We start from the raw sequence: 14,839 nt of genomic DNA, 5'->3' as shown, positions 1-14,839 counted from the left end.
CACCATTGTGAACTGAGCCATGTTTTTTGTCCTTGGTGTTCCTGCCTTTCCAGGAGTCCCCACTGCAACTCCTAAGTCCTTTTCAGGTTCAGTGGCTTCCTCTCTCCGCCAAATCACAGTCAGAGGAAGAGTGGCTACTTGTGAATTTAACATAGTGAGGCCACCTCCTTTAGGGGTATTTCTATTGGAAGACTTCCATCTAGAAAGGGAAGAGTCTTTCTCAGCCCACGTTCAAGAACGCTGGGCATCACTGAGCTGGAAAGAGTTTTAAGAGAAGGGAGCCAGCAAGTTGGGCCCTACCTAAACAGGACTTGGGGAAGGAAGTGGTGTGGCTCCTGAGTGCGTGCCTGTGCTATGTGTAAACGCAAGATAACTCCAAAGATAACACGAGAAACGAAAAGTAGTGTGAGATCTCAAGCAAATTACTTGATTCTCTATTTCCTTAGTTGTAAAATAATTATATTTGGCTTGCTGTGAGGATTAGAGATCATTAAGTTTTCAACAGTCAATGAAAATTGTACTTGATGCAGAAAATGAGTTACTTTCAAAAACCCCAGATACTTCCTTTCGTGGAACAGGTAACCAAAGTCAACTTCTCCCCAAACAGGGCCACAAATGGGGGCAGCAGTCATGTACTACAAGCAGAATTTATTACCCAAATCAATTTGAGGAACTCCAGGCACTGGTTACAGCCTTCCCTGGTCACAAGAAAACCAGAACCTCTTCAAACTCACCTGCCAACCCTAGCTGATCTGAGGGGTAGGACTGTAGCCCAAATCATGTCCCAGCTATTGTATCTTCATTCGTGACCAGTAACCTCAAAGTCACAAATGGCATGGTGTGATTTAGACCCCAATCTTACCCAGGAAAATCCCATAATTAAAACAGACAAGGTTGGAGCTATCACTCAGACAGAAAGGTACAAAGACCCTTAATTGGCTTTGAGGAGGGAAAGTTTCCTGCTCATAAAGACTGAAACTAAACCAATTGTCTAATAATCATTAGTGAACTTTGAGCCTAGAAGGGCATGCTAATCCTGTGGGGTAAGACAGGTGTACTGCCCAAACTCTCCTGGGCTAGTCTGTACACGATTTAAGGTCTCCCATGAGGACCTTTAAGTAGGCACCTCCTGGTTGCCTAGTAACAAAGGAGCCTGCAGTGGCTGCCTCCAAATGTGCAAAAGGGTTCAGGCGGGGCACATTGGGAAGGTGATTCTTCACCTTGCAAAGTAAGTCACACAGAATTCTCAGGATCTGAAGAGCAGTGCTGCAAAGTTCCTTGTCTGTTTCTACATTTAAGGAATACAAGCTGGTTTGATTTCACATGAGATTGTGATTTTATTTGTTCGATTTTTATGTGTCCTAGATCCAGGAAAGTGAGTCCCTTATTCTCCTTTTGTCATAAAACCAAACAGCCCTAGTGTCAAGGGAGAGGCACTGTGCTCTGAAGTAAAATTGTTCACAACATTTCACCCTCAACCCGGAGCTGCAGATTTTTGTGAAAATCAGCTTCTGGGCCACTTAAGTCTTGATAAAGTTGTAAATGGTCTCTTCTTACCTGAGCTACCATCTCCCATCTGGCCACAGTCACAATAGAAGCAGGAATTCAATGGGCAGATTTCTTTCCTTATTCAACTTCCAGGTACTCCAGGAAGAAGGGGAGTTCCCAGCACCTGCCTGCCAAGCTCTGCTCTACTTGAACTTTGATCAGCATAAACAGGTCATCCTGACTACAAGTTCCCCCAAATTCTCCTTACTTGTGTTTTTTTATTTTTATTTTTTTAAATTTTATTTTATTTTTAAACTTTATAATATTGTATTGGTTCTGCCATATCTTACTTGTGTTTTTAAGGCACAACTCCCCAGCGTACGGCTCTCTGTTTACAATGAATTATTTTAATTATTCTAACTACTCAAAAGAAACTTCCACCACTCCCAGTCAACCACTGAACTCCAACATGCTGAGAGTGGGGACAACGACAGAGCTCAATTCACATCATGGATTCTGGTCGTTGGGGTCACACTTGATCATGACTTTCAACCCCAAACCCTTTTTGGATGTTTCAAAGGCCTCCAGAGCTTTCTCCAGAGGAAACCGATGGGTGACCAAGGGCTTTACATTCACAGACTTGGATGCAAGCATTGAAATCGCCATCGGCCATCTGGAAAAGATCACAAGCATTACACTCAACCTTCAGGAGGAAACAGGGAGGGCCCTAAAACTACCAAGCACAAGATCAGCTTGGCCACACTTACTAGTTTTTTGGTTTTTTTTTTTTTTTGACCACATTTATTTGTAGATTTGTGGTTCTGCAAGGTCGGTTCTACAAGCCAACAATGGGTGGAAATGATCTTATGACTTGTAATTCAGGAGTACAGAGTCTGTTCCCAAATGCAATGTCTGCCATGAAGCCTAGAATTTCTCTGGCATGAAGGTCTAAGGCATATGTAAGCCACAGTGAAGAGGCAGATAGCCTCAGGGCGGCAGCCCAGGATGATCTAATCACACCCTGTAGCAGCTCATTTGGCAGAGTTTACAGGAAAAAACAGCACTCTGTTGACAGGACAGATACAAATTCTAAAATGGGAGAAAGGGCCACTGGTGGGGAAGATGGTCCTGGACAGAGTTCCCCAGCAGGGAGAGGATCGAGCCACAAAACACATGTTGGCATTTATTTAGACCCCGTCACTTCCCAGGGTGGGACCTGGGGACTGGGAGTGAGAACCAAGGAACTGGAGTTCTTGTGGTTGCCCTCGTTTCTCTCCTTCTCTTTAAAGAAGGAAGATGGAGATCTGGCCACTTAGAACCGGAAAAGAGAGCGCCTGGGCGATGAGGGGAAGACATTCAAGATGAGCATGCCTCATAATCTCCCTCCCTCACTCTCTCCCTACAGATCTGTCAGCTCTGCCCTCCCATCTTTAACCAGGAGTGAATGCTCTCTCTTTGGGGCCTTATCATATCGCATGGCTCTCAATGCGGCCAAGGCGTGCCTCTCATGAATAAACAGGCAGAGCCTCTTGGTCCCAGAGGCCGTGGAGGGCCTCCCTTGGACTTGCTGGCCGCTTGCCACCCTGGTTCACCCACAACATACTCACGTATTGCAGTATCGAAACACGCCCTTGATGTCCACCTCCCTGGTGGCTGCGTGCACGAGGGGCACGCTGGTCATCTCAGAGCCCAGCCCCACCAACACCAGGGTCCCACCAGAATGAGTGGCCTGAAGAAGAGGTAAGGACAGAAAGCTAAGAAAATGAGAAAATACAGACTCCACTCACAGTAGCCCTGTTGCCATGAGGATGCATGCATGGTAAGTTGCTTCAGTCATGTCTGACTCTTTGTGACCCCATGGACTATATAGCCTGTCAGGCACCTCAGCCCACGGGATTCTCTAGGCAAGGGTACTGGGGTGGGTTGCCATGCCCTCCTCCAGGGGATCTTTCCAGTTCAGGAATCAAACCTGTGTCTCTTATGTCTCCTGCACTGGCAGGTGGGTTCTTTACCACTGGCACCATGTGAAAAGCCCACTGTTGCCATAAAAATAGGTAAATATCCAGAAATTTCAGAAAGCTTGATTCTTTTTATACAGCTGAACTCTTTAGCATGTTAACCAGACTCAGCAGAGCAGCAGAGTGAACACGGTCTCCATTAAAGGTCCTGAATGCACTTTACCAGTGGAGGCACAGTGGGAGCATCTCCTGCCGCCCACAGCACCCCAGGAAACAGCAAAAGTTCTCCAGAGAGCAATGAGGATCTCCCCTGCAACCAAGGCTGACCCTTCAGCGGCCTCTGAGCATCTTTCAAAGCTTTACTTAGTACCAGATGTCAGTGTCAGCCACTTTCTCCTCCAGAGTACTTACCCACAAGACAGAGGGTCAAATTTCTAAGGGGCCACCAACTACCAAGCACTATACCAATGGGGAGGGCTATAGGAATTCTGTGGTTCAACAACTGCCTTAGGGGCTTCCCTGGTGGTCCAATGGTTAAGACTCCCAGCTACCACTGCAGGGGGCACGGGTTCGATCCCTGGTGGGGGAACTAAAAAATCCCAAAAGTGGTGTGGCCAATAAATAATTAATTAAAATGCTTTAAAAAAATAAAAACTGCCTTATATGTGAAGGCTGGCAATTAGAAATCTTTGTTCCAGGGACATTCACCTCAATGGTATAAGTCATAATGGAGTCATCAATTTCCTCTTTGGAGTGGGCAGGAGAGCAAAATTTCCGCTGACAACTTCCACATAACTTTACATGAGTGCTGAGCCTGCTCCAGAGATGTGGGGGAGATCATGGTGCTCAGTGTAGTGAGAGACAGAAAAATGGACAATTTGCTCATGCTAAGTTTTTACTATAGCTAACAGTAGAAAGCACTTACTGGGGGCCATTCTAAGTGCTAACCACAGAGATTTAAAACAGCACACATCACAGCTTGTCTCCGCGGGGAAGGATACATCCTGGAGAGAAGCCTGTAGTATAGGGGTGACTCCTGGCAGTTGTACTTTTGAGCTGTGGGCCCCGAGACGGTGCTGTCAGCCATGGTCGCCTCATGTGTAAGAACAGGACAATGCCTTCCCATAGCAGGACTAAAGGGGTAACAGTCACAGAGGCCTGCACTAGAATGGGCTCAACGCATAGCTCATTTGCGGGTTTAATGGAGGAGCAGTCACTTACAGACCACCTGTGACATACAAACACTGTCAGCCAAGGAAAGGGCATCTCACGACGGGAAAATGTTGCTGTCCTCACTGAAGGGGAGGGGTTCAGATTTGTGAGTGAGCCACGGAATACACTGAGAAACTTCCCAGGAAACCTGCTGTCCACTCAGCATTTCCTCTCTACCTGGTAAGAAGGGAGAGAAGCACCACTGAACTGGTCATCACAAGCTGCCAGGAGGCCAGTAGCTTACTGACCACAGGCAAAGGAATGCTCAGGCCATTGCTTAGTGGGTGTGACTTTCACAACAAGGAGATGACAGCAATGCTAAACATTTGCTAGGTCTCCTTATGAATATTATCCAGACACAACACGACAGAAGACTGACTCTCAAAGGAGGGCTTTGCCCTATAAAGCCATATCTTTTACTGCCTCTCTGTTGAATTGGGGGTCACTGTCTTGTCAACAACTCAAAAACAGCACACACACCTTACTGCTCAAGCCCTCAAGGTGTCTGGCACAAAACCAGGCCTATGGCAGGAACCCAAGATATGCCATGAGTCAACATGGCTCCACTGGTAACACACAGGCTCAATGCCTGCTGGATTTTGGTTTCTCTTAGCTCCTTCCCACATGGTGATGCTGATTATCCCCAACAGTGGAGCCGAGAGCTGGTTGATTCCGGCTGGAACCGGTCAGGGCAAAAGTGGCACCTGCTCCTCCCTCTCCCGTTGCTTCCCTGACACCCCGGGGTCACAGGCATCTTGGTAGGAAGAGGGGAAGGCAGCTCTGCTTGGGTGCCAGGCTTGAGGGCCGTGCCACACAGGTTGAGGGATCAGCTTTTCCCAAATGTCTTGCATGGTGGAAAGTGCCCTTGTGCGTGACTCAGTGTGACTCAGAAGGGCAGAGGCATGTGCTGTTGTGAGAAAGCAGTCTGGGGACAGGGCAGGGGTGCCCAGGGGTGGCAGCTGCCGCCATTCTCCCCAGCCCAGCCCCTTCCACCCCAGAACTGGCTCCTAGCCCCTCAATCTCTTCCCCTCTGGAGCAGCCGGATGGAGCAAGGAAAGCCCAGGCATTGGAGTAGTGCGCTCCAGGCAAGTCCCTGGGCCTCTCTCATCATAAAACGTGTAAAATGAGAACTTACTGTGAGGGCTAGTATGCAGATTAGGACCATGTCTATAAAGCACACAGCCAAAAACACGGCCCATGGTGGAGAGCAGAGCCGAGCTCGTATTCCTTCTTTTCCTCATACTTTGGCAGTGCTACTCCTCCCTGCCCCTCCCCTTCCAACATCCATAAATTACTGGTGGGTTGCTAAAGGGTGGGTCAGGTATTGGCAGCTTATTCGTTCCTGGTTCTGGGAAAGGACAGCAGAAGACAACTGTGACCCTAAAAACACACCTCATCTTTGTGACTAACTGAATTAGTGCCCGTCACCTTGTATCAATGACTCAAAGACTGTAGTTTTCCTCAATAAAACAAGATAGGGATTTCCCACACTCATCTAAGGCATGGTTCCCTGTTCCTCCTATTGATTGTTTTTTCTTTTTCTTTTTTTTCACCAAGAGCACTACTTGGTAAAATCCTATCCTAAAGGTATGAGTCACTTAACATCTTTGAAGGCCCATGTGTATCTGTGGCCTAGTTTGAACATCACAATGACCCAATGAGGATGTTAGGGAAGTGTCATTACCTTCATAAGAGAGATAAGAAAGCAGATAACAAGGGATTACCTAATTATGTTTTGCAGGGGGAGCATGCCTTCTACTGGTGCCTTCTACTGGTTCACCACCCTGGGCTGCTTACTCGAAGCTGCCCACCAGCTTCAGCTACCCTTATTTCTACTGGGCCTGATGGCTCAAATGGTAAAGAAGCTGTCTGCAATGTGGCAGACCTGGGTTCGATCCCTGGGTCAGGAAGAGTCCCTGGAGAAGGGAATGGCAACCCACTCCAGTATTCTTGCCTGGGAAATCCCATGGACAGAGGAGTCTGGTGGGCTGCAGTCCACTGGGTTGCAAAGAGTCGGACATGACTGACTTAACACTTTCACTTTATCCCTACTCACGTAGATGCCGGCTTGGATGGAGGTCTCCACCCCTGTGCACTCAATTGTGACTTCTGGCTTGCTGCCCAGCAGGCCTTCCACTTTCTTGGCTATTTCCTGAGGGCTCTCGTTGGAGATCTGGAGGATGAAATCAGCCCCGACTTCCTTGGCTTTAGACAACCGAGAGGCTGACAGATCTACAGTTGAACAAAAGTTTCTTTCAAACTAAGAAACTGGACGGTGGATTAGGGAGAAAAAATGAAGATGCAGATTCTGATGCCAAGGAAGCTCTGTGTAGTGGTGTGGCTGAGCCCAACACACACACTCTCTGAACACACACACCCTCACACACAATCTTTCGATAACTTCTCAAACATGTACACCCTTCTATATCCCCATATACCCCCATACCTACCACATAGCTCTCCACAGCTACACACATACACTCTCTCACCTCCTCACACAAAACACACAGTGACACCCTTCTGCACCCCATTCCCTTCAAATATCCACAACACCCCATAAAGTACACAACTCTACACATTCACCCACACACTCTCAGATACGTTACACACATACATACACACTCTCTCACAGATGCCTTCTCCACATACATACACCCAGCTTCAGTTTATACCACACCTCTCCACACTCACATACTCACATATGCTGTCAGATAACCTCTCCTCACACATACACACTCATGTCTCTCGTTCATATCACATACCTCACACACAAACATCCTCTTATAAACATATCACACCCAACTAACTTCACATCACATACATACACTCACACATACACACCCCCTCTGAGTTTGGTCAAACAAGGGCTGAGTCTCTTCTTAGGACCAAATGGGCAGTTTAAGTATCTGAGGTTCACATATAAAGAGCCAGGTTCTTATCAGTGGTTTTCTTAAGAAAAACTTACCAGTCACCACCACTTGAGCTGCACCCATTGCCTTGGCTGCAAGCAAACTGACCAGTCCAATTGGCCCTGAATAAAAGAGTAAATAGGAGACAATTCTGAAATACCAAACACCAGCTCTCCCCCTTTTCCAGGCCAGGGACAGGAACTGTACCTTCTGTGGGCCTCTAGCATCTCTGCCCCAGTCCCTGACGTACAGTGAGACCTTAACAACTGTTTGCTGAGTGCATGAGTAAATGAACACATGAGTGCTTGTTCTCTACCTGGAATCTGCTCCCAGTGCTGGGCTCCTGTTCTCTTTGCCCCCCACCCACCTTTTCAGAAAGAACCCCTCATGTCTCCCCAAGGTGAGATGTATCCTTTAAGGTGCCCCCTGAGGACCCCCTGTCAGGGTGTCCTAGGTTGTCTTCCCCATTTCGGTGTGCTAGATGGTTTTAACACAAAAACCAGATCACAAATACACTTATGCAGGATACCTTTGAGGATCTGCTTTTTGGACACTCCAAAAGTGAGTTAGTGAGTTTGCCCAGAAAGCAGAACACTGGGAAATAAGCAACAAATGGGTTAAGTAAACTACAGCAGGATACTATACACCTGTTAAAAAGAGGAATTCCCTGGAGGTCCAACTGTTAGGAGTCTGTGCTTTCTCTGCCAATGGCATGGGTTTGATCACTGGTCAACGACCTAAGATCCCACAGGCCATGTGGTGTGGCAAAAAAAAGAAAAAAAAAATATATATATATATGTCATCTAACTCTTATCTATTGACATAGAAAAATGTTCACAATATATTAATGTTTTTGTAGGTAAAATGAAGCATGATCATTTAGAATGATCTCATGAATAAAGCAAAAACAAAACTGAAAGATTCTACACCAAATTCTTACCAATGGTCCTCTCATGCTGATGGTGCTATCAGTGAATTTTTGTGTGTGTTTGTTCACATGTGTGCAGGCATGGTATGAATAATTTAATTTCTTTTTCTAAGGCAAAAATGTATTACTTATGCAGATTAAAAAGAAAAAACCTGTCACCTGGATCCTACAGTCTGCTTGGCTCATTGAGGCACATCTGTTCTACACCCATCACCCGCCATAGGAAGCCCTGCAGTCACTTATTTGGCCCTGCCCCAAAAAAATCAATCACAAAATGTATAAGGATTAACTCAAAATGGATTAATGACTTGAACATAAGACCCGAAACCCTAAAACTCCTAGAAGACAACATAGGTAGTAAGCATCCTGACATCAGTCTTGATGAGTTTTTGGATTTGACAGCAAAAACAATGGCAGTAAAAGCAAAAATAAACAAGTGGGGAATTCCCTGGCAGTCCAGTGGTTAGGACTCCATGTTTTCACTGCCAAGGGCCCAGGTTCAGTCTTTGATCAGGGAACTAAGATACTGCAAGCTGCATGGTGTGGCAAAAAAAATAAAAATAAAAAATAAACAACTGGGACCATATCAAACTAAAAAACTTCTGCATAACGAAGCAAACATCAACAAAATGAAAAAAGCAACTTGTTGAGTAGGAGAAAAATATTTGCAAATCATATATTTGATACGGGTATTAATGTCCAAAAATATAAAGAACTTACCCAACTTAACAGCAGAAAAACAATCCAATTTAAAAATGGGCAGAGAATATGACTAGACATGTTTCCAAAGAATATATACAGATGGGCAACATAAACATGAAAAGATGCTCAACGTTAATAATCAGAGAAATTCAAAGCAATATTACAAAGAGATATCACTGCACATCTGTCAGCATGGCTTTTATCAAAAACACAAGTAACAGGTGTCAGGGAGGGTATGGAGAAAGGGAAAATCTTATGCATTTGTTAGTTGGGAATGTAAGCCAGTCCAAACACTATGGAAAACAGTATGGAGATTAAATTAAAAATTAAAAATAGAACTTCCATGTGATCTGACAATTCTGCTTCTGCTCAGAAGTGGAATTTTATCCAAAGAAAACAAAAGCACTAACTCAAAATGAATCTCCACTCCCATAATCACTGCAGCATTATTTATAATCGCCAAGACATGGAAACCATCTAAGTGTTCATCAGTGGATGAACAGACAGAGAAAATGTGGTGTACACACACACACACACACACACACACACTGGAATATTATTCAACCATAAAAACCCTGAGCTCATAGTTATGGAGACTGGACTGGATTGCCAGAGGTAGTGGTGGCAGTGAAGAAATGGATGAAGAGGGTCAAAAGGTACAAATTAAACCTCAATAATACAAAAAAAAGTGTACACCAGCTCACACCCACAAGGAGTGAAGCATGTTGTCCCGGTCACCTGAAGCAGTTAGAAGCCTAGATGATTCAATCTGAGGTTGCCAGGTTTGTTCAGCTGGGTGGAAACAGAGGAAGAAGGAGCTAGCTATAAGCCTATGTGGACAGAGTGCTGGCTCCCCATGGGCTGGGACTCACTCCTGCTGGTCCTAAGTAGTAGCCATCTCATTCTTGGAAGACCAGGAGACCAGTTCTCTGGGATGATCTGAAAGCTCCAAAAGATACCCTTCCCTTTAATCCCAAAAATATTTCCCTAGTTTCCTGTCAAGGGTTGAAAAATAATTCCAAATTGCACTCTTTAAAGTGAACAAATGAGTTATGTTGCCTAGGAGATAACATTAGTTAGCTACCTTGCCTGCAAACATTTATTTAGCATAGTGCTCGTCACTGAAGGAATGGCACACTGTAATCCTCCCTAACCAGAGATTCGAGAATCTATTTCAGCCCTCGGAGTGGGGATGAGATGGGCAGAGGGGTCTCACATTCCCCTTTAATGAACTCATAACCACAGTGATATCTGTTTCTTACCAGCTCCACACACAAGGACCTTGTTCCCCAGCGTGACTCCAGCTCGCCGGCAGGCATGGATCCCCACAGACAGTGGCTCAATCAGGGCCCCTTCCTCAAAGGTGACATTGTCAGGAAGCCTGAGGAGTCATTCAACATACTCAGTCCCTCTAGGTTAACAATAATAACAATAGCTAATATTTACTGAGCTTTTATTTATATGCTGAGCAAAAGGGCTAAGCAATTTACCTATAGTCACTCTTGTAAATCCTCAGAACAGTTCTGTGTAGACATTATCATTCCCACTTTACAGACAAGGAAAGCAAGCTTTGCAGGAGTGAATGACTTGCTCCAAAAGTTCAAAATCAGGGACTACTGAGAATCTTAAAGGGTTTAAACTGGAAACCAGGTACGTCTGATTCCAGAGCCCGTATCATACTGCCTCCCTCTGAAAATGCCATCCAAGATAAGGTGCGGTGTGGCTGTCTTTAATAAACGAGTTCATTTCACAAGGGTTTAACTTAACCACATCCCAGCATTTCATCTGCTTCTCAAACTTATAGCCTTTCTGGTTTCATTTTAGCAAACAACCCAGACTATCAGCAGCTTTGCAAAACAGTGATTAGAAGCTGACATCACTCTGTACATCGTCCCCCATAGTACATGCTCCAAAAGAACCACAGTGCTAGCAGCAGCTGCCTGGCTGTCTCTGGACTGGTTAAGATGGGAAAGGGCTTGTCTCCACATAGCAGATTAAATGCTGTGTCACCTTCGCCACTGGGTTCTTGGCTTTCACTTCCCTGTCTACTGGCATCTTGACCCTTTTCGCGATACCACTGATGAAGACAGCAAATATTTGCATAATGCTTTACAGATTAGAGAGCTTTCTCCTCCATTATCTCATTTAATCCTCAGCATGACCTTGTCAGGCAGGAAGGGCAGGCTTTGTTGTTTTTTTCTTTTTTTGGCGGCTTGCAGGATCTTGGTTCCCCATGCATTCTCAGTTGTTCAGTCGTGTCTAACTCTTTGTGACCCCATGGACTGTAGCCTACCAGGCCCCTCTGTCCATAAAATTTTTCAGGCAAGAATACTGGAGGGGTTGCCATTTCCTCCTCCAGGGGATCTTCCAGACTCAGGGACTGAATCCGAGGCTCCTGTGTCTCCTGCATTACAGGTGGATTCTTTACCCACTGAGCCATTGGCTGTGAACAGGGATTAAACCCAGGCCCTCAGCAGTGAAAGCCTAACCACTGGACTGCCAGGGAAGTCCAGGGAAGGCTTTGTTTTTTATTCTATAGAAGCAAAACTGACTGAAGCCATAAAATTAAAAGACGCTTGCTCTTTGGAAGAAAAGTTATGACCAACCTAGACAGCATATTAAAAAGCAGAGACATTACTTTGCCAGCAAAGGTCCGTCTAGTCAAAGCTATGATTTTCCAGTAGTCATGTATGGATGTGAGAGTTGGATCATAAAGAAAGCTGAGTGCCAAAGAACTGAAGCTTTTGACCTGTGGTGTTGGAGAAGACTCTTTGAGAGTCCCTTAGACTGCAAGGATATCTAACCAGTCCATCCTAAAGGAAATCAGCCCTGAATATTCATTGGAAGGGCTGATGTTGAAACTGAAGCTCCAATACTTTGGCCACCTGATACGAAGAACTAACTCATTGGGAAAGATTGAAGGCAGGAGGAGAAGGGGATGACAGCAGATGAGATGGTTGGAGGGCATCACCGACTCAATGGACATGAGTTTGAGTAAACTCCGGGAGTTAGTGATGGACAGGGAGGTCTGGCGTGCTGCAATCCATGGAGTCGCAAAGAGTCACACACGACTGAGCGACTGAACTGAGCAGAACTGAAGCCAGAAGACATTAAGAGACCTGCCCCAAATTACAAGCCTAGTGAGAAAGAAAGTAAAAACTTGAATCCAGATCTCCTGATTTCATATCCTCTGCCTGTCCCACATCAGCTGCCTTTTGGCACAAGCAGTTCTGTAGTTAACTTTTGCTAGTTCCTCACTGCCCAGTACTTATTCAACGCTCCCAAAACCTCCACATGCAAGAACATGAAATCCCTAAAATTCCAAAAAGAAATAAGTGGAAGCCAAAGCATGGGCTCATCTCCATGACCCTTCTGTTCACAACCCTCCACAAGATAAATAACAAGGTCTACATTCGGCCTGACAGGTGCCCACAACCCTTTCTTTCTCCCCTCCCCTCTGCTTCTCTTACACCATTTCCCCCACCCCAATCCACTCTTCTGCTCTGATTATTATCATCATCCCCCTACCTGCTGAATCTATCCCATAAATTCAATATTAAGGAAAAAACTCTGAAGAGAAATATTGACTTGCAAACTCTCTCAAAGACCCCAAATCACACACACACTCTCTCCAATAGTCCTGCCTCATCACATTTGGGTCTCGCTCAAAGCTGGTACTGGGACTAAAGTGAGGGTGGCCTGTGGACAGGAACTGTGTGCTCTTCTCATCCTCACTCTGACTTCCCTATGACATAAGAATACCAAGAGGAGGGGCTTCCCTGGTGATCCAATGGTTAAGAATCTGCCTTGCAATACAAGGGACACTGGTTCGATCCCCGGTCCAGGAAGATCCCACATCCCTTGGAACGGCTAAGCCTGTGAACTACAACTACTGAGCCTGAGCTCTAGGGCCCATGATCGGTAAATATTGAGCCCACCAGGCCACAACTACTGTGCTCCACAACAAGAGAAGCCTCTGCAACTAGAAGCCCACACCTGGAAACTGGAGAGTAGCTCCCACTTTCCACAACTAGACAAAGTCCATGCACAGTAACAAAGACCCAGAGCAGCCAATTAAAAAAAAACAAACACAGAGAAATGGGATTGGAGATGGTGATGAGAAAGGATTATCCTGTGGGAGATTATTCCACTGACAAGGCAGATGTTGCCTTATCACACATAGTCATAGCCAGAGTCCTGCGAGCTGCCCTTTTGCCACAGACCTGGGAGGAGCTACTGGTCCTCTTTCCCCAACCTTATTGTGTGAAAGCTGAGGGAAAGGGGATGAGTTTCTTTCCAACTCTAACTGTTCATGATTTTCTAAACACCAGAAGAGAGTGAAAAAGTTGGCTTAAAGCTCAACATTCAGAAAACTAAGATCATGGCATCCTGTCCCATCACTTCATGGGAAATAGATGGGGAAACAGTGGAGTGGCAGACTTTATTTTTGGGGGCTCCAAAATCACTGCCGATGGTGACTGTAGCCATGAAATTAAAAGATGCTTACTCCTTGGAAGGAAAGTTATGACCAACCTAGATAGCATATTCAAAAGCAGAGACATTACTTTGCCAACAAAGGTCCGTCTAGTCAAAGCTATGATTTTTCAGTAGTCATGTATGGATGTGAGAGTTGGACCATAAAGAAAGCTGAGTGCCAAAGAACTGATGCTTTTGAGCTGTGGTGTTGGAGAAGACTCTTGAGAGTCCCTTGGACTGCAAGAAGATCCAACCAGTCCATCCTAAAGAAAATCAGTCCTGAATATTCATTAGAAGTACTGATGTTGAAGCTGAAACTCCAATACTTTGGCTACCTGATGGAAAGAACTGACTCATTTGAAAAGATCCTGATGCTGGGAAAGATTGAAGGCAGGAGGTGAAGGGGACGACAGAGGATGAGATGGTTGGATGGCATCACCGACACAATGGACATGAGTTTGAAAAAACCCTGGGAGTTGTTGATGGACAGGGAAGCCTGGCGTGCTGCAGTCCCTGGGGTCGCAAAGAGTCGGACATGACTGAGCGAATGAACTGAACTGAAACACCAGAGAACGACAAGGTAACTTGGAGGTTTTCATAGTGGGATTCAGGGAATAGGCAAAGCTTCCCTGGTGGCTTAGAGGTTAAAGTCTCTGCCTGAAATGCGGGAGACCTGGGTTCAATCCCTGGGTTGGGAAGATCCCCTGGAGAAGAAAATGGCAACCCACTCCAGTATTCTTGCCTGGAGAATCCCATGGATGGAGGAGCCTGGTGGGCTACAGTCCACGGGATTGCAAAGAGTCGGACACCACTGAGCGACTTCATTTTCACTTTCAAAGAATGATCAAGAAGCCAAGGGGGAAGCAGGAAGATAGAAAATAAGATGGGTAGGAAAATAAAGAAGCTGTCGTGGTGTGCAAATCCTCACAAAAAGAAACAAGAGAAGAGGGTGTGGACCCAGGGCTAGGCTGGGGACACAGACACAAAATACCCTTGGAGAGGAAGAGAAGTGGGGGTAGTGTGTCCCCTGAAGGCCCTCTGCAGCCCTCCCATTGCCACTGCCAACCAGGACACTTCCTTCCCCACCTCTCCCTACAACCAACCCCCGCTCCCCATTCCCAGTGCAAGGCTCCTTTTCAGGCCTATCATGGTACCATCCCCCAAAC

General features: G+C 45.8%; 1 protein-coding gene across 2 annotated transcripts in view; it reads right to left on the bottom strand.

Annotated features, from left to right (window-relative positions):
- Nucleotides 1-1,312: 1,312 nt before the first annotated feature.
- SORD (sorbitol dehydrogenase) overlaps nt 1,313-14,839 on the bottom strand; it is a 57,074-nt gene continuing 43,547 nt past the window's right edge. For both annotated transcript variants that reach the window (XM_086320700.1, XM_086320699.1), the window contains exons 5-9: nt 10,460-10,578; nt 7,624-7,689; nt 6,715-6,890; nt 3,096-3,217; nt 1,313-2,161 (exon numbers count right to left, since the gene is read on the bottom strand). In XM_086320700.1, coding sequence (XP_086176826.1) covers nt 1,996-2,161; nt 3,096-3,217; nt 6,715-6,890; nt 7,624-7,689; nt 10,460-10,578 — 649 coding nt within the window. In that variant the 3' untranslated portion in view covers nt 1,313-1,995. The remainder of the gene's footprint in view (nt 2,162-3,095; nt 3,218-6,714; nt 6,891-7,623; nt 7,690-10,459; nt 10,579-14,839) is intronic.

This window comes from Bos grunniens, chromosome 10 (assembly GCF_055505025.1).
Source record: "Bos grunniens cultivar Pamir isolate PY7600 chromosome 10, Bosgru_T2T1.0, whole genome shotgun sequence".
Lineage (NCBI taxonomy): Eukaryota > Metazoa > Chordata > Mammalia > Artiodactyla > Bovidae > Bos > Bos grunniens.
The sequence above is the reverse complement of the archived record's forward strand: the minus strand, read 5'-3'. Positions and strand labels throughout refer to the sequence as shown.